This window comes from Accipiter gentilis, chromosome 7, assembly GCF_929443795.1.
Source record: "Accipiter gentilis chromosome 7, bAccGen1.1, whole genome shotgun sequence".
In the NCBI taxonomy this organism is placed as follows: Eukaryota; Metazoa; Chordata; class Aves; order Accipitriformes; family Accipitridae; genus Astur; species Astur gentilis.
The window spans coordinates 14,174,548-14,195,055 of NC_064886.1; the positions used below are offsets into that span (position 1 = coordinate 14,174,548).

Genomic DNA, 20,508 nt, shown 5'->3' on the forward strand with positions numbered 1-20,508 from the left:
CCTGGATTATACCTCTGTGAAAAGAGCTTTTTCTGCTTGACTAAACAAAGTATTTTCTGAAGTGATTTTCAGTCTTTTGAAGAGAGTCAGCTGCTGAGATGTGAACCCCAGGTAACCTAATATTGAAAATAATCCATGCTACTGCTATACAGCATAGAGCAATCAATCTTTATTATCAAGAGAACGGGGAAAAATGCTATAGTCTAATAGCAAAATGCAACAGGAACAAAAGGTAGATGGACCAGAAGACCAGCATAATATGCAAAAACTCTGTAGGACCTTGAATTGCTTTGCTAGCTTGCTGTATTCTTGCCCTTTACTGTGCACTCTCTGTGATGCACGTACTATGATAATGCTAAGTGACCCCAGCACCTTTAGTTGAACTTTGTACTTCTCACTTCCTATATAAGAAAGGAATGATAGATCGTGTGCCCAAAGCACCTTTAGTGTGGAAGTTGGGAGTAAATTTTGATTGTAAGATGCATGAGAACTTGCCATAAATTGACATTTAGACATGAGTTAGCATTTGCTGATTTCTGGTAACCTAGAGAAGCGAGATTCTTGTCGGAACTCCAGTACACCAATTACTACACTTCAAGGTAGTTCTCCCAGACTAGGAGAATTTTCTGAAATACTTTCTCCCTTTTGTAGTCCACACTTGCTTAGCAGCTGCAGTAACTCAGATCTAGCGTGCTGTATCTGATCTTTAAATGACTGCAAGGTTCCGTATTTGCATTCAGCATTTTAGTTTGAGGCAGACAAATCAATAGACACAGAATCATTGTAATGAATTGAAAGCTGCTTTAATAAATTCAGAAAGAAAAGGATTTGATTTTACTATGCTTCATGAATTTGCCAAGAGACTTGGCTATTAGGACCTACTCCCCTTTTGCTGGGTTGGTGTATTGTTAACTGTTAAAATGCTTGCATCCTTCAGACTACCAGTTCAGTGAGTTCACAGGAAAGTGTACACCTTAAGATAAGTTGTTACTCTAAATCTTTATGTACCTCATGAATACTGTCCAATTTAGCTGCTTGCTAAAATGTTGAAAGACACAATAAACTGAATCCTCATATACTTTGGATAGCCTAACTTGCAGTCTGCTCACCAACCTATATCCAACAGGACTTTTTTCTACTTGCAGTATATGTGATTGCTTCCAGGTGATGCACATAGGTTGAGTAGAGGGAATTTCAAGGTGTAACAAAGGTATAAGAACTTAAAAGTTACTGAAAATGAAGGGTTATGCAGGAAAGGAGATAGTACATCAAATAGTTCTAGGTTCTTGCCAAGGATTAATTTGAAAGAGAGACTTTAAAAGATCTTTTTTCATTGAGTTGTAAGATTGAGATCTAATATCAGATAAGTCTTAATAACACACAGCTTTCTTTTATGTTAGTTAACATCTTTAGGAGGAAAGGAACAGGTATTTGGCACAATAGACTGGACTGTCAGATCCACAGTCCAAATTTTAAAAATACCAGTAAATCAGGGAAAGAAAAAAAAAGAAAAAGGTATTAGTGTAGCCAGTCATTTTTGCTGGATGGTTTTGTGCCAACCAATCAAAATGCTGACCATTATTCTCTTATAAATATTGGAAGGAATAAAATATGTTTATTCCTTACTGATGTATGTTTGGAAGAGAAAACTGTTCCCTGGGCACTCCTGTCACAGTGTCCAGAAGTCTGGACCATTCACTCAGAATAGATTCATAATGCTGTTCCTTACAGAGAAGAGATGTCAGCGACCTGTGACAGCTCTGTGAATGAAGCATAATCCTGTATGGCAAATGATGGCACATGGCTCTCCAGACAAAAGCAGTATTTTGAGCCAGGGATGCTGGGGAGGGGAGCTGATTGTTACTTTTCAGCCATTTCGCCTTTAATCAGCTGAGAGGCATTTACCTTTGATGGACCAACATTCTCTTCTGCTTTGTATTCATATTATTACACAACTTGTCCACTGATTCCGACTGAACTTTACAAAGCACTAGCACTGGAATTTTCTCAGCTTTGCTGATTACTGGAGAAAATGAGTTGTTTCACTTTGAAATGGACATGACGATTCTGTTCTCATGATGGAGGAGATGGAAGCTGCTGCCAGCATAAGATGGTTTCAGCATTTTCTGACAATTGAATCAGTACATACTGAGTGGCTTCCAACCTGGGAAGAGAATTGGGGACCTTAAAAACAAAACAAAAAATCATACTGCATTTTCTTTAATCTTAAAGAAGTCAGATAACCCTCTGACTTTGAAAAAGTGAAGAGCACTTGCCATTTCCTTCAGATACCAGGCATTTATACTGCCTTTGTTCTGGATGTTTGCTATGGCTTTGAAAATAGTGCCAAAATTATTTATTTTTTCAACAGCAGAAACAAAGAGAAGTTTAAATATAGCAGAAATGCTAATCACTGGAGTAAGAATTAAGATTAGGAATGAACCAGCTCACTCCCTTTTGTGACAGGTGTATATGCACAGCTTCTGCTTTGCTTCCTGTTAATTATCTTTACTCAGGAAGAATTTCAAAAACCTCCTGTTGATCATGTCAAAACAACACATTTTGCAATCTGTCTTTGAATTAAATTAAGCTTCTTTCTGACAGCATCATGGTAAATGGCATTGTCTGATTCTGAGCGCTTATTTTCTTTACTGAAGTACTGACTTCGCCATTTACAGAACTCTTCAGAATTGTCAATGCTAGTTTTTAAAGTTATGGAAATCAATGAGTCTCAGGGCACACTGGCTCTACTGTTAGTATAATAGAGGGCATGGCTCCATGATATGCTAGCTCTGATGAGTAAAACCAGATGGAGTTTCTTTTCTGCACTGCCACACCTGTTCTTTTCTGTCCCTACTCCTTTTCAAAGCTTTATTTTTCACTTGCATCTGCTTGGCAATTTAATTTATAGCACACTGCCACAAGTACCGTCAGTAATGAAGGTGTGTGAACAGAAACACAGAACTGAGAGCAGGTGTTTGGGGGTAGTGCAGGACAAGATGGGAACTATTGAAGGTGGCTTTGCAACCGAGGCTGATGTGTTCTGCAACTGTTGCCTGAGCTTTGTCTTCATTCCAGAATACATGCTGTCACTGTGGAAGGGATGCAACCTCTGACCACAGGGGCTCCGAGTTGAAACACCCCATATGAGTTAGCTGCTCTTGCCTCCATGTGATCTGAGGCACACCATCCTTCAGGACTGCGGAACTGCAATGAAAAGAAGCTGACTGTTTTATTTCCAAGGGACCCAGCAGTGAATATTTGTTGATCTATGTTTTGTTACTACATTTGCCATTAAATTTGTTGTTTACGTCTGAGGTGCTGCACCCTTGATCATTCAGCATAGCAATGAAAACTATGACTCCGCACCATTTCAGTAATATAAAACCCAGTTAAATTATGTTGTGTTCATGTTACTAAGGATTTTTAACTCTCCCGAGACTCTCTGTTCATTTTTTAGAGACTTGTCTCAGAACAGTACCAAGAGCTCAGGCTGAAGCTTTGCAATTTTAGCATAACCTGCTTCTCAGAGATGGCCAGGATGCTTAAGTTGCCCAGCTTTACCTCCTGTTTGCAGCACTGTTGTCAGTGAGGAAAGCACAGCGGAACAAACACTCCAACCATAAGATAAAGCTGAAAACGCACAGATATGCCAGTAATAAACTTCTGGTTAAATTTCTTGAACAAGCAAATGAGAGATAAGATGCTGCACCTCTCCGGGGTTCTGCCTTGTGTCTTCTGTCCTTCACAAGGAACACTGTGCATTTGCTGCATTTCACCTGTGGCCTCCGTGCCGCCATCTCAGGTCAGCTGGAGGCACCGATTGACTGAGGACCTGGGGGAGGGTCAGGCTGTTAAAGCAGAGCCAAGTCACACTTGACCCTGTGAAGCAAATGAATGGGACAATGACATGGACCTTCTTCTGTGTGATCCTCTCCCAGGAACGAATCGCTCCCTTTTTTTTTGCAGGTCTTGGCCGCTTTCTTGGAAGAACACTAATGAGAGAGTAAAACATTAGGTGGCAGGTTTTAGCAAGTGGGAGTTTTTGGTGACCCACTTTAATATAGATTTCTATGAGAGGTTTATTCTGTTTTATTTACTGGGGAAAGAAAACACAGAGCAGATTTCTCTTTGACTAGAGAAAAATTTCAGTAAAATAAATAATGCTATTACCAGGGAGAAAAGCCAGAGCTTCTTAGGATCACATCAGATCTTACATCCTACAGCAGGATGTTGGTAAGAATGCACTTTATGGGCCATGTTTTAAATCTTGCATCTTTTTTACCCAGATAAAACAAAGCTTGGTATTGACACATTGTCTGGATTATCTTCAATCTAACAAGTTTTACAAGTGCTGTATAACAGCAGTATACTGTAACAGTAGTATGTGGCAGTTCTTGGACTTGATGATCTTAGAGGTCTTTCCCAAACTTAATGATTCTATTCTATTCTCTTCTCTTCTTGTCTAGACTGTGCTTTTGCCATGAAAGGTTGGACCAGATGATCCTTGAGGTCCCTTCCAACCTGGTATTCTATGATTGATTCTATGATTCAAGATGTCCCGGTTTCAGCTGGGATGGAGTTAATTGTCTTCCTAGTAGCAGTATGTGAAGAATGTTGATAACACTGATGTTTTCAGTTGTTGCTAAGTAGTGTTTAGACTAAAGTCAAGGATTTTTCAGCTTCTCATGCCCAGCCAGCGAGAAAGCTGGAGGGGCACAAGAAGTTGGCACAGGACAGGGCCAGGGCACCTGACCCAAACTGGCCAATGGTGTATTCCATACCATGGGATTTCCCATTTAGTATAGGAACTGGGAAGTGGGGGTGGGGAATCACCGCTCTGGGACTAGCTGGGTGTTGGTCGGCGGGTGGTGAGCAATTGCCCTGCGCATCATTTGCACATTCCAATCCTTTCATTATTGCTGTTGTCATTTTATTAGTGTTATCATTATCATTATTAGTTTCCTCTTTTTTGTTCTATTAAACCGTTCTTATCTCAACCCGTGGGTTTTGCTGCTTTTCCTGATTTTCTCCCCCATCTCACGGGGTGGGGGGGGAGTGAGTGAGCGGCTGCGTGGTGTTTAGTTGCTGGCTGGGGTTAAACCACGACACATGAACTTACAGTTTCTCAATTCAATGGATATAGAAGATGTATTAAGAATTTTGCTTTAGGCCCCAGTGAATTCTGCACAGGTGCTGGGATTGGTATGTCTCCTTTGGCTTTCTTCTACTGTAACAATCCCAGTGCTTCAGCCACAGGGCGGGAAAGCTGGGATTTCCCTCAGTGCATGTGAGACAACCCCGGGTGAGCGGAAGAGGTGCATTGAATTGGAAACTATATGGGAAAATGCAGTTTCACCCTGGTTTATCCCTTTCCCTTGGATGTGAGCTCAAAGTTCAGAACAGGCTGTTCTCCCCAAAATGTCCCCTGCCCTCTGCTCTATGGGTTGTATTTTATACTGTGTTGCAAGCACTGCAACAGTTCAGTCTTGTCACCCCTTAGTCCCTTCAGCTTTACTACAGGGTGGGATTTCTAACTCTTCTGTTGACGATCTCCACCTTTCGAGTACGGCCTCTAAGTATTTCCGAGGACCGGAAGGCTCTTTCCTCTGGTGAACCCTGAGCTTTTGCATTTTGCAGCATCGTAAGTAAACCACATTCTGGACCGCTTTGAAGCGCCGTCTTGGCTTCTACTCTGGGAAAAAAGGGTAGCTGTGAGAGAGAGCAGCGTTCTTTCGCTTCTTTTACCCGCAGGAGAGCAGGGTGCACAGGGGTTTGACACCACACGGGTGCCGCCTGCCCTCGGAAGAAGGCGAATCTCTTGGGCTAGGTTTCGTTTGCAATTTTTGTCGTGGCAAGACCACATGAGAAGGGTAGAAGCCCGCCGGCTTTGCTGACGGATCCCAGGCCCTGCGCCGTGACTCCTCTTCAGCAAACGAGGGTGTCCCCGAGCCCGAGGCTGCAAGCGCTCGCCGTGCCGCCCCAGCTGCCTGTCTGAAGCCGACCGCCGCAGGGCGAGGCGGCTCCGCGCCCGCCTTCCCGCGTCTCTGAGCCCCGCCGCTCGCCCCCGGCACCCCTCGGAGCCGCGCGGGGAAGGCGCCGCGACGGGCCGCGGCCTTCCGGCGCTCCCGGTCGGCGGCGGAGCGGCCGCGGGGCGGGGGGGGGGGGGGACGGGGACGGCGGCGGCTCTGGGCGCCGCGGCCGCCTGCCGGCCCGGAGGCCCGCGCTCGCGTCTCGGCTCCGCGGCGGCCTCGGTGCCCGGGCGCGGGCGGCTCCGGCTGCGGCGCGGGGCGGGGCGGGGGGCGGGGCGGGGGCGGCGGCAGGACCCGGGGGGCTCCCGGCCGGCGCGGCGGGCTCTGCCGGCGCCCGCGCCCCTCTCTGCCTCCGTGCGCGGCGGAGCGGCGGGCGCGCGCGCGCGCGCGGCGGGCCGGGGCCGGGTCTCGCCGCACACTCGGCGCAGGGCGGCCGCGCGCCATGTGCCCGGGAGCTGCGGCTCCCTGCGGGCCGCGGGCGTGAGGCGGTGCTGGCGGGGCGCGGCGCGGCGGAACGCAGCGGCGGAGCTGGCCGCCGCCGGCTGAGGAGAGCCCCGCTCCCATGGCCCGCGCGGCGGGGCCGGCTCCTCTCCCGCGGGCGCGGCGGGGCGCGGCGCGGGCCTCGCGGCGGGGCCGGGCAGCATGACCGCGGGCTGCCGCCCCGCTGCGCTCGCCGCCAGCACCCAAGCGCGACCTTGATGCTCCGCGTCCCCGCTCTACAAATATGATGAAATGGCAGCCCCGGAAGAAGGTGGGTGACGAGGAGGAGCCGGGCCCGCCGCCGGCTCCCCCGGGGCGGGCCGCCCCGGCAGCCGCGGGCGGAGCGGCGGGGCCGGCCCCCGGTCCCGGTCCGGGTCCCGGGTCACCGCCCCGGCCGTCGCGGGCGGCGTCGCGAACTTTTCTCTGCCCTCCGGCGGTCGTCGCGCCCCGCCTCGCCCCGGCCGGGACGCCGAGAGGAAGCGGCCGCCGTCCGCGGGGTGGGGCGCGGCGCGGCGCGGCCGGGCCTGTCCCGGCCCCGCTGAGGGGCCCGATCCGGGCCGCGGGGCCGCCGTGCACCTCCGCCCGGCCCGGCCCGGCCCGGCGTTTGGGCCGTTTCCTAATATGGCTGCTTGGCGGGCGCAGCGCGCCCCGCGCCCGATCGCGGCGGGGCCGGCGGCACGAGCCGCCCCTGGCGGGGCCGCCCTTTGTCGGGCGCTGCCTCGCTCGCGCCCGGCGGCGTCCGCCGCTTGCCGGTGCGGCGGGGCGCTGGCGCGGGCCGGCCCGCGCGCCGCCTCCCTGCGGCCGTTCCAGAGGTTCGAGGCCCGGCAGGACGTTCTCGTTCCAGCGGGCTTGGCAGTGCTTTTTTATTGGCATTCTTCTCGGGGAAAATCGAGCAGACTGAGTGTGCTGTGCCGCCCCTCCTCAGCAGTGACCCCTCGCTCCTGGCAGCTGTGCACTATTAGACTTTTTATCCACCACCACCACCCCCCACCCCCCCCTTTTTTTTTTTTCTTTTTTTTTTTTTTTACTTTTGGAAAAACCTGCTTGAACCAGCAGGGCTCCTTCTTTCTTTGTAGCATGATGTGTGATACTGTGTTTTACATCAGGGGAGAAATAGAAATCATATGTGAAATGCATGAGAGCATCTCTCGCTCTGAGTGCTAGGCACTGAAATAAATGGTGCTTCAGAACATCCTTACTGGAGTGTGTACTGCCACCGTATCTCTGGGTGATCCGTCAGGCTTTGTGTCGCTGATACCTCGGCTCTTTTCAGCTGTTCTGAAGCTGTGCCTTTAATTTTTTTCAAGCAGGCAATTGCTTCTAGTGAGAGGAGTTCTTTCAAATCGTTTTATCTTCAGCAGGATAAACAGTTGATGGTCAAGCTCGATGCTCCCATCGTTTGTGCATTTTTCAAGCCCCTTTGTGCCTCCTTTCAAACTGGTTTTGAGATATCTACAAGCTATAGATTTTTAAAATGTCTGTTTTTACTGTTTCCAACTAAATGTGCAGTCAGTCCTGTGGTTATGGCTATGGAAACCCCTCCAGGCCATGGTTACAGCAGTATCGACTGAACCACTGAAATATTATTCTTGGCTGCTGGCTGGACTCCTCGGCTCTGGAAGATTCCGTTTCAAGTGTCAGGATTCACTCTGCAGTATTGGCTCACCCGCTTGTGCTTAAATCACAATGTCAGATGGTTATTTTTTTTCTCTGCGTTATCATCTATGTCCAAATGGTGTTGATTTTGGGTAACCATGTTTGATTGTGTAGAGGGTACTGAAAGATAGCTGAACTCATCTGAACTGTTGAGCTTCTTACTAGTCTGAGCAAAAAAATGATTCCTGCTCCTGCTATGATGTGATGGAAACTATGCTCGTGTTGGAATAGGTTCAGTTTTCAACTGTAGTACCAGTAAAATCTCAGCAGAGGTTATTTTGTCAGTGTTGCCAGCATACTCACGTGAGTGTAGCCAGGATTTCTGCTGGCCTGGCCTGAGTGCCTTTGTAGTGTTGCAGTCATGTGCTTTACAGAGCAGTTTCAAGAAAATGACTCATGCAAACTGCTTGAGAAGGCACTGCTGCTCTGTTTCTTAATGGGACACAAAATGAGAAAAACTAGCTAGTGTTCCTGTAGCCCTTGCTTGTTTATAGCTGTTGGTTGTTTCCGAAAGTGACTTTTGAGAAGTCATTTGCCTGCCTCTTCCCTGTTAAAATATTCAAATATGAGAGCTGTCAATACAAAAGCTGACTGTGTGTGCTGCTGTACTGAATGAGGAGTCTTGTTTGATTTATATATTTGTACTCGTGTTCTTTTGCTTTACCTATTTTTTTTAATTATTATTAGATGTTCAAGGTGTTTTGTTCATTGAGGGATTTTTGCTTTTACGACTGTTAAATGGTGCAGCATAGGATCACATGCAGTTTTTTAGTCCTGTTTGTAAACGTGGAGTAAGCTCCTTTGTTTGGTGATGCTAAGGTACAACTATCACCCATAGCATGTAAGGCATTGTCTTGCCTTCAGCTAATGAAAAAAAGAGTTTGCATGTGACTGAAATTTTTCTTTTCTGTTGTAAACGATGTATATTTCTCTTAAATTTAGAAAATTACTGTTGCTTACTAATTTTTTCCACAAGCACCAGAACTAATAAAGACTCTTTTCCCGTGGAGTTCTGCGACTTGTCTCTGACTCCATTTCCCTTCAGGTTCCCCCTGCGTCTCTGTCTAGCAGGTGGCTGGTTCAGGGCAGGGTTCATGTTGGTGGCCTAGGTGACCACTGCCACTGGAATATGTTTCTCTGGCAAAGGGTCAGCGGGCCCAAAAGCGGTCAGAGCTGGGGTGGGGGACAGGTGGGCTGCCAGTGTGTTGTGTAAGCCTGTTTCCTTGGGAAGCCAGGCTTAAATTCCAGCATGAGATGTCCAGTGCGTTTCGGGTGAGCAGAACTGCACTGACAAACTATCAGGAGGCTAGTAATTAAATTATACATGATCTGGATACAGATTTGGCTGATGTGTTATACTGATTATATTCTTTGAAATGTATAAAATTAGCCACGTTATTATGTCGAGTGGCTCAGGCTGCAGGAATTGTATCTTTCCTTCCAGTCCGTCTTATTACAACCTCTTTTTGAAGCTTCCTTCGGCTTGAGGGTATGATTTGCTGGAAGGATGAGCATGCCACGTGTACTGTCCTGGGGATGCTCGCTCCGTTGGCTCCCTGGTGAATGAACCGGTTTGCGCTGTGGTGCTTTTTGATGGATCTCATCGCTCAGGACTTGCCTCAGGCTGCTCTGACCCGTCGTTGGCTAGGGTTTGCTGCAGTCTCTCTCGGCTGAGGGAAGAAGAGAATGGCTTCATTGGTGGTGTGTTCTTGTTTGCTAATGCATATTCTTTTATCTGTGAATAAAAATAATAAAAAAGCCATTATACTTGTGATCGCACAGTGGGATACTGGAGTTCAGGTGAGAGAGCACTCCTTCAAAATTACTAAAGCCAGCAAGTTGAAAAAAGTGGCGCTTCCAAGTTTATTGAATGTACCTTGATTGTTATGTGGGAGCAATGTGGTAAATTTTGCATGCTTAAGAAGCCTTATAACAGAAACTGTTTTAGATACTAAAAAAAAAATTGCACATAGGAGTCATTTGCTACTTAGATATGATGACTAAATGCTGGACAAAACCTGAAATCACTGACTGTGTCAGGTGCAGATTTCGTGAGGGATTCAGTAAATCATTAATAACAACACAATGAACTGCAATAGCCCTTTAGATGGATGGAAAAGTTACGTATATTTACCAAGAGCATTTCAGTAAGAGGATTCATTCATATATACTAACTCCTCTATAAACAAATAGCTTTTTCAGTTTTCATGCAGTACAGAAAAAAATAGGGTCTTAGTAAATTCATGCAAATCTCATTTTATTTCTGCCATAACTTACTGTCTTTGAGACGGGCATTGGTTTTTTGAAGCCTGGATCTATAGGATTATGATACCTCTAAGTCCTCTGTTAGGATTTTAAATACGTGCTCAAGACCGTAACAGTGCATTTCATCTTGGTCACTGTTGTTTTTAAAAAGCGTAACAGTAGGATCCAAAACCTCAGACTGTTTTTTTTTTTTTTTCTTCTTTTTTTAGGTTTCCTTTTAGCCTGTAACTGTGTGCCACACTTCATGGCTTCATCTATCTATGCTGCTACTTAATCTGGGCATACATGTCCACTTCTGCATGGATGGAGAGGAATCATTGAAGTGGTGTCCGAATACAAGGTGTTTGGGTTCATGAGACAGTCTCTGTTAATTTCATTAGAAACAATGAAATATCTTTTTTGTGACCTTATTCTTGTCAGTGATGGTGCTTGCGTGGCCTATTATGCAGAAGCACTGCTGGGAAAATATGATGAATGCAATCTGTATTTTATCACTTGTAAAATGTCACAGGTTGTAGAGTTCTTTTCCATAGGGAACTGAATGGGCTGATTCTCAGGCGGACTGCTTGTGTAAAAGTAACCTTTTGCCTCTGTGTTGTGGGCTGAAATGAGTTGTGCTACAGAACAGAAAAGGACTGAGAAATACTTGCAAGACAATGATAATTTCTGCAAAGGAACATGAGCTTAGTTGACCCTTGGGTTCCTTTCTCTACAGATTAGTAGATTTACCAACATCAGGATTTACCAATGGGGTAAGTGCTCTGATTTTTGCAAGCTGAAAAATCAAATCTGTTTTTCAGAATTCTGCTTAGTTGACCCTTGGGTTCCTTTCTCTACAGATTAGTAGATTTACCAACATCAGGATTTACCAATGGGGTAAGTGCTCTGATTTTTGCAAGCTGAAAAATCAAATCTGTTTTTCAGAATTCTGCTCATACTAGATGAAAATAAGCAAATTGTTTGGGTTTTTTAATATTTTTTTTACACACCCCCCCCCCCCTTACCCTCCTACCCCTTCTTCTTCCCCCCCCAGTTTTATAACTGGCAGTTACCAGAGGGTGCTTAAAAGCATTCACAGTAAGCTTTCCTATCTTATATTTCTTAAGAGGCTTTTAAAATCTAAATCTACCCTCTTACATGCCTAAATAAACAAAAATGGATAGTATTCCTGACCTGTTAAATATTGTAGATCTTTTCCATTTAAGGCTGTACAGTACTTGGCTCTGGAATGATGTTATGCCTGAATTCATAGCAATCTGAGCTGGTAATCCATCTTTCTGCAGAGTGATAGAGCGCTGTCCTGCTTTCCTCTAACAGCAACCTGGAATGAAGAAGCTTCTTCTAAAGCTGTCGGGTCTAAGGAGGTGTAGGCTCTGCGGCTGAGCTTGCTGCCCATCACAGGGCTTTGCTTTTTGGACTTCTCAGGGTAAATGTTATCTCCAAACTTTACAAGCTTTGACTGCAAGAGGCCTGCTTGCTAAAGACTTCTGAAGGTTGTGGCCTTGGAGTGGATTTTTTTGTTTCGTTGGTTTTTTGTTTGTTTGTAGTTTTGAAGGAGAAAGCCTCAAGAAGAAAAGGCTAAGAGGTCTTTCTGTTGTATGAGCAGGAGGAGGCACCTAAGGAGGGGTTGTAGAGGAAACTGAGAGTCTCTCCTCGGAGGTGGAAGAGGCAGATGAGAGGCAATGGATGCAGCTCTGAATATAGGAAATTCTGACTAGGTACAAGGAGAAAATGTTTTACCATGAAGATTGTCAAATATTGGAACAAGGTTATATCTAACTTCAACACATTACTAGCAAAGTTATCGCTGCTTAAGTTTACATTTTTGTTCATGTATACCATTTAGTAGCCTGTGTTGCCTGAATATACCCTTTGTTCAGCAGTGATTATGTTGTGGGTCCTGGATGCTTCAGTGGAGGATGGGTGAGAGGGAGAGAGCTTGCCAGTGCTGTATTCTGTTTGTGAAGTGGTTTGTGCAGTAGTAAATGAGACTTCTGAAAGAGCACAGAATTTCAAAACAAAAAAATTAATATTCAGCAATTGATTTTTTTTTTTTTTTTTTTGGTTCTCAATTCATGTAAGTGTTGTTCTTTTTCTGGTCTGGTATGTGGATGAGCTGTGACAGGTATCAGTAATCTCTGTTTTGAACAGGAGGGGAGAGTATGAGGGTACATCCCTGAGACAAAAGCTGGCTAGGCAGGAACAGGGCTTAGTGTGGTGTCTTTGCTGATCTGCGTATTTCCAGACCCAGTAGAAAAAATGTGAAGTCCTGATCATTCTTGCCTTGTACCCCATACATTCTGATGGGATGTAATGTGCAATTTGTAACTACAGCATATTATCCAAAGCTTCTAATATATGATAGAGTTTCTCTTATTTTCTCTTGACAGACTTTCAGTCTCATAGGTGTAATAAGATATGTGATACCTGCTTGGTTTTGCAAACTCTCTTTCCGTATTGTGAACACAGTAAAGACCCAGCAATTTTGGGGGGGACAGCCCCCAAACACATTATCATTTTTTCCTTTGCTATCAGATTGCTGTTGCCTTTTGTCATCTCTCGTACTTGAGTTTTCAGGGTCTTCTGCTGTATGGATTACTGACTTCCACCCGTCTGTGAATATTTAGGGTCTTTCAATGCGGTAGAGATCAGCCCTTCCATAATACTATTTAACTGGTGGGTAGAGCATGAGCTCTAATAACCTTTGTTTGAAAACCAATGTTCTAAAATGCTTGGAAGATGCTATGCTATGAGCAAGCTCAATCCATCACTGATTTTTCAGGTACTGCAGAAGTTTAGTGAACACTACCTTTTATCATGGGCTTAGAGCAGGCTCCATTTTGCTGTACTGCTGGGACCCCAGTCTGTGTCCCAGCAGCATAGGATTAGGAGTAAAATATTTACGGGGGTATTATATGGCCAACAGAGATGTGCAGAGGCAGCAGCATCCAGTAGACTGTTCCCATGATTGGTGACAAGATATGTGGGATTGAACATGTTTGCTTATGAAAAATAGTGAATAACTGACAGTATGTTTTTCTAATGCACAAGAACAACAAATACAAAGCTTAGTTTCTTGTAACCTCTGGTATTTTGTTTGAGTTTATACATTTTTTTACAAATACTGCAGCAGCTGTTGCCATACTTGTCCTTATTGCCCGAAAAGAATGCGCATCAAAATGCTGTCTTTGAACCTTCGATTTACTCAGTGGAAAAGAACTGCCTTGTCCAATGCAGTATAATAAGTGATCTTCCTTTGACTTAATCTGTGGATGTGGTTTATTCCTCCTCTTTTCTGCATGCACTTTTAAAAGCCTGTATCTTTTAGGCTTTCATAATAACCTAATGATAGGGTCATCAGATAGGGATTGGTGATTCTTGTTATTATCAAAGATAGATGCATATTCTGGCAAAACAGAACTGTGGGTTAATGAACGTGATAACATACAATTCACAAGAAACAATTCCTCCTGTATTTCCTAAATGGAACATTTGATAGGAATACTCTTTGCAGTAAGTGCTGTACTGGAGAATTTCAGACTAGAAGATAATTACTTGTAATTATGGAAATTTCTGCAAGGGAAATTGTCTAAATTTGTTCCCGTTAAGAAATGGAATTGCTCTAGTTGCAGCATTTGAATCCTTCTAGGAGATTAATGCAATCTTCCTTCATTACTGTGAATGGTCTTTGTAACCTTCTGGTGTATCTAAAATCACCCCTTTAATCCTGCTCATCCGTTTGAATTTCTACTAAAACTTAGTTTGGTTTAGAAGAAAAATCAACAACATGCACAAAGCTGGTCTTAAGCTGGGTCTGTTATTTCAAGAGCTCACAAAAGAGGTTGAAAATGAGCATACAGAAGCACAAGAAGAAAGTTTTATGTGGGTGAAGGTGAAAGCAGAGGATGTGATACTCAGCAAAGGTAGGAACTTATTACTTATGGCAGAGATGCAAGACGTACACTTTGTACATGTGTGTTCTGGTAATCGTGGATGTCAGAGTGCGGTTTGTGTGCTGTGCGTGTAAGAAGCCTTTTCAATGCAGGGCAAACTGGAGAAGATCATAACAAAGTAAACAAATGGGGCAAGGACGTGGGTGTGAGCAGTCAGTCTTTCTAGGTCAGTGCAACCTGTTCTTCCCCTGCTTGGAGAGGATGTGAACTCTCTCTGCCTGCTTGCAAAATGAGATGTCATTCAGATGTAATCAGCATGGTGCTGTGCTCAAATACATGCAGCCTGCCTCTCAGCAAGGCTGACAGTTCTTGCCTGGCACTGCGTTACAGAGCTTCCATTTACATAAAGGCTGATGTCTCTGCCCTCTTTTGTAGAGAGCCAAACTTGTGTCAAATTTGCTTTGTAGACACTGCTCTGCATCGTTTGTTATCTTGCTGTATTTGTATATCTTGATCAGATTTCTGTATTTGAATTGAACACTGGAAAAGAATTTAATGATTTAGAGTCTTTCTGACAAGTTTGAATGTCACTTCTTAATGTTATGTGGAAAAAATGGAGTCCTCAGCTTGCCAAATGAAATTAGTGCTTCTTAGTGTATTTGAAATATTCTTCTCTGTGCTACTTTATTTAAGCAGAAGTTTATCCCCTTGTCCTGGTTTTGGCTTGGACAGAGTTAAGTTTTCTTCCTAGTAGCTGGTACAGTGCTGTATTTTGGATTTAGTGTGAGAATATGTTGATAACACACTCATGTTTTAGTTGTTGCTAAGTAGTGCTTATCCTAAGTCAAGGATTTTTCAGTTTCTCATGCTCTGCCAGTGAGGAGGTGCACACGAAGCTGGCAGGGGCATATCCAGGACATCTGACCTGAACTAGCCAAAGGGATATTCCATACCATAGGACGTCATGCTCAGTTATATGAACTGGGGGAGTTGGCCGGGAGGGGTGGATCGCTGCTCAGGGACTGACTGGGCATTGGTCAGTGAGTGGTGAGCAATTGCATTGTGTATCACTTGTCTTTCTTGGGTTTTAGCTCTCATTGTTATCTTCCTTTTCATATTATTATTACTATTATTATTCTTCATTTATTATTTCAGTTATTAAAACTGTTCTTATGCCAACCACAAGTTTTACTTCCCTCCCCTCCTGATTCTCCTCCCCATCCCACTATGGGGGGAGGAGCAAGTGAGCAGCAGTGTGGTGCTTGGTTGCTGGTTAGGGTTAAATCGCAACACCCCTGCTCTGGTTAATGGACCTCGTTGTAGGGATTCCTGGGTCAATTTGTAAGAAGAGCAGCAGCTTGTATTGCTAAGTATATTTAGCTGGAAACTTGGAATATTGGTTTGACAGGAACAGCTAAGTACACAAATCTGACAAAATACAGACAAAGTGAAATTTTATAGTTTATTGATACAGGTTGGATGGGCTGGTTCAGCCACAGAGTATTTGGGAAGGAGAGCACATGTGGAGGAGTGGGAAAGGATTCCTTACGTGAGGTGAACAAGATGGTCCAAAGCTAGGCTGGAAAAATGCCTAGAGCAGGATAACAGCAGAAGCCCAGGATGGCTGGGATTTTTTGCTGGGATGCTGGCTTAAAAAGGTTTGGAGTGATGAATAGGGAAGTGTTCTCTGATTGCTTTCTCCTGTGCTGAGAAAACGAGGACTTTATAAATAATAAAATACCTGACTGCGTCATCAGATGACGGAATCATCTTTGAGACCATTACTCTTTGGTTAGCCACAGTTAAAAATGGTGGCAGCATTTGCCCTGGAATATTTATTGAAGCTGTACGGATTGTGCTGTCAGCATAGCTCAGATTCATTCCCCAAAGGCCAGGCTGTGTGTCTTGAGCTGATCTAGACGAAGGAACGAACAACGCTGCTGTCATCCTGCACCCCGGCTGCGGAGCACCCCTTGCCCCGGGGCTGGCACTGCTGCTCACGCCGCAAGTTGCTCCGGTGGCTGGGCTGCCTGGGAGCCGACCCATGGAGAATGAGTTTGGCTTTAAGGGGCTCGGCTCCCTCGGCAGCTTGGCATGCTCCAAGGGGGGGAGCTGAGCTCTGCTGCCCTGGCCCAGCCCGCAGGAGAAGCAGCTGCCGGCTCTGGTGGTGCTGTGCTGCTGGTGGCCCAAGCCTTGGTGTTGCCGTTGGGATTCTCTTTTTTTTTTTTTTTTTTTTTTTTTTTGACAACAAGTAGTAAGTCATGTTTTCAAAACTTTTTTTGTTATATGGAAATGCAACTCTTGCTGTCGAGGTTGCTTATTGTTTCTTTTATTTTTATTATTTACTAGCTTGCTACATTTAATGGAGTAAATGAGGATTGTGAGATGAACCTAATTGTGACAGCTTATTGCAAACTATGTCTACATGCCTTTCCTGGGAGCATGAATTCAGTGACTTCAGCTATTATAATAACCCAGATCTAGGCTTGTTCAGTTTCTTGCCTGATATACACTGCTTTGGGACAAAATGATACAGCTGAGATGGGAATGTTGATGGGATAGCCTAGTCTGAAACTCTGGAATCAGAATTAAGTTTTGTGGCTTTAGTTGCAAATAATTTCTGTCCTTTTAGTGGAAAATAGTTTGTAAAAGCAGTTCTTGCAGTTAGTGCACAAATTGGTTGAATCTCTCCGGGACGCAAACTGTTGTTTGGCCTGCTATTGACGCGATAGAGCAGTTGGGTATTATACTAGTGAATCTAGCTGAAGTGGAGCTGATGCCTGAAGAAGTAGGTGGGTGTCTCCCACTGGCCTCCGGGGAGGCTGGGTACCTTGGGTTGCAGTGTTGGGTCCAAACGGACTGTTTACATCTCCCTGGTCAACCGAAGATGCTAAGGCAGAGACACCCAGACACAAACCAGCGTGTGTTCAGCTCAGTCCTAGCCAGTGCAGACTTAGGCTGGCTCCCTGCAGGCAGAGGAAGAGTCTTGTTGCGCTGCTGTAGGGGAGGCTCAAGTGCAGGGATACTCGGCGTGGCTGAATGTCAGTCTGCCTTGGGTCTTGCTTGGGTAGAGGTCTGTATCTGCCGCACCTCTGGGCACACATCTTGCTTGGAGGAGACAGGCTTTTCAGCCTGGGTTCTGTGGTATAAAAGTGGCTGAGCAGCCCGTGGGAGGTAAGTGAGCTGCATGGGGCTTGTCGGTTGAGGAGTTTCTCTCAGACATCTCTGCTGGTCCGGTACCCAAATAAAATCATGCAGTTCTGGGAGCTGCTGCCTCCTCCAATTAATTCAGATGCTATGTATTTGTAGCATGCCAAAATATATTTTGAACTAAACTGCCATCAGAGTGGTAAAACAACTGTCTGATCTCATGGTAAACTATGCTGTTTTTCTTTCAGAATTTTCTGTGTTTTTCTTTTTACCTTGTCATTATTATTGTCTTTTCTGTTATGATTATCTTGTAACCTGCCAGGTGATGATATCAGCTCATCTACCTTGAAACCCAAGTCTGGAATGGAAGGAAAGGTAATTCCATTGATACTCTGCCAAGTATCCATATTTCCCTGACAAATCTGCTGTCTTGTAACTTCCTTCAGCAAGCACCATAGGCAGACTATCCATAGGCCTCCCATGTGGATGACTGCAAGGGGCTCGCAATTCTGCCTCAAAGTGGAATCACACCTAAGCAGCCATGAATTAACCTCTGTAAAACTTTCTACTATTTTTACTCTGAAGTGGCAGGAAGGAGAGACTTAGAAGGCTGATACTTAAAATATCCAGCTGTGTTATTCATGTTAATTGGGACTTTACAGAGACTGTTACAACTTAGCACCATCCCATTTTCCATAGAAATGTTAACTTGTTATAGTTGGAGAGCCCTTTCCTGAATTTCTGGGTTCTGAATTTTAGCTTTTGCTCAGATGCAGACCCATACCTGGCATATTTGGGCAGAGCAAACCCATAGCCAGTCTGCTGCAAGGTGGAACGCATACCACAGGGTCTTCTCTCCCCAGACTTGCTAGTTTCTTGGCATGTCCCTGGTGCCCTCCTGGCAGTGGGACTTCTGGTTTCCTAATTACACCTGTGAAGTACCAAGGGGCCGTAAAGCCAGGAGTTTTGGCACAGTGGGGACTTTCTTAGCTACGAAGACAAAGCCACGAAGTCTTACCATAACAGACGCTAGAGTTACAGGACTTTGGAAAGCAACAGGCTTTGGAACACAGCTTCCATCGTTACAATCTTATCACGCCGATAAGCTTTGGTTGGTCAGAGTCCTGCGGACAGCCAGCCAGACCTCTCATAACCAAATTGGTTCTGTGTTTAGAAAAGCAGTTTTCTTTTAAAACTCTGCCTCTGTTCTTGCTATTATCTTCTAGATAGGAAGTTGTGCAAAATAAATGGCCACTGTTACAGCCAGCTATTGTTGAATTAGATTGGGCTCTTTTTCTGCTAATGGTCCTCTTTACCCTGTCACAGGCTTCTAGGCCTGCTTAAGATGTCAGGCTCTTGCTCTAAAACGGATGCTGTAGACAACAGTTGCCATCATGGTTGACATTCATAGAGTAAAATGAGATTCATAATTAGGCTCAGACCCCAGGACTATGTCAAGGACATGAAACAGCAAATAGCTTTTTGTAGACTAAAGGATGACTGATAGGCTTCCAGACATGTTAACAAGAAGGTTCAATGCCTTCTTCCCCACCTCAAGAGTCCTGATAATGACAGCATGAGCTGTGACCAGAGCAGAGGCTAGCAACAAAACTCAGCCCATGTGGGGCTGATGGAGCTTTGCATATCAGCCAGTAGAAAAGGAGGGAGAATCTTTTGTACCAGACTTCTCATTTTATGAGGTTTTGTTAAAAGTTTAATCTATTTCTTCAGCAGAATCACTTAAATGTATTACAGGAAGTTCCTTGCTGTCTCCAAAAGGGATGTGTCCTAGTTTGCTGTGGATGTCTGTAAAAATTATGTTTGTCAGAGAAATTCCTTACTCTCTTAGGGAGAGGCTTTAAGATTGTTCTGTCTCAATGTGCTTGGGTACTAAAAAAATCTGCCTGGATTTTTGACCAGTTTTGTTTGCTTATAGATTTATATCCATTGGAAATTGAGGGTAGCTTGAACAATCTGGACATAGACTGCGTCTGGGTATTTTCTGTAATTGCTGATGTGATAATCAAACTGCTTGTAGCAGAGGTAGTTGCATATACAGCAAAGGTAGGGTCCTAGGCTGTTTACAGAACTTTCTGCATTTTCAATTGGTTATTTTGTTCTTATGCCTCCCCTCCTGCTCCCTGCTAATCATTTCAGCATTGCACCATGGATATGTTTCAGCTGGACCTGAGTACATGAATGAAGAAAGAAGTAGCTTGAGGCTAATGGACAAAGGGGAAGTGAATTAGATGACCTTGTTAGATCTCTTCCAACCCAAGTTGTTCTGCAGTTTTATGAAATAAAGGCACACAGATGGAGAAGGTGAATTGGAAATTTCCAGAGGAGGTATGTGGTTGGGACCTGCAGGCAGGTTGCAGTGTCTACACCTGCATTGTACAGGCCTAGTTGTGAAAGCTGTGCTGGGCAGGGTGCACCACCTGTAGTCCCTGCTTTATACTTAGTAGAAGGCTGTGTAAGGCAGATTTGTGCTGTGGTCTTTTGCCGTGTTGCCCAACTTCGTCTAGTTGGCCTTGTATGTTCTGTGGACCCTACCTGGCAGCCTGATCTCACAGAAGCTTGGTAGATGGGGTCACACAACCTCTAGCCCCCCTGGGAAAGGGTTGAGCAAAGCAGAGCTTTGTCCATAGAGATTGAACAGTCTTTTCCTGTCTACTTTTCATCTATTTTAACTGATACACTTTTACTTAATGGCAGTTTACTTCCTGCCACTGAAGAAAGTCTTACTGGGATGCAGTTCTTGACCATGACACTGTTCTACTTCTATATTCTGATATTCCCTGTGCCCTGGATGTTTTCTCTCCTTAAGCCACAAGTGATGGATGTCTACTACTGCTTTGCGTGTATGTTCAGTGCTAGGAGTAATTTTTTGTTGTGCCTTATGTAGTATTGCACTATTAATAAACTAGTGGGGCAGAAAGCAGCTGAAGAGTGTGCAGCAGGAGTTGTATTGGAGAAGTCACAGTCATTCTCCTTTCAGCTGAATCTCCATTGTGAGGGTGAGGCTCATCAGC

At 45.0% G+C, this 20,508-nt stretch overlaps 1 protein-coding gene across 2 annotated transcripts in view; it reads left to right on the plus strand.

The window, feature by feature from the left end:
• TTC28 (tetratricopeptide repeat domain 28) overlaps positions 1–20,508 on the plus strand; it is a 197,530-nt gene that overhangs the window by 59,098 nt on the left and 117,924 nt on the right. Inside the window, exon 1 of one of the 2 annotated variants that reach the window (XM_049805422.1) lies at positions 6,434–6,783. The exons of the other annotated variant lie outside the window; for it this stretch is intronic. Coding sequence (XP_049661379.1) covers positions 6,757–6,783 — 27 coding nt within the window. The 5' untranslated portion in view covers positions 6,434–6,756. Of the gene's footprint in view, positions 1–6,433; positions 6,784–20,508 lie in introns of those variants that run through there. 2 annotated transcript variants of the gene reach the window in all.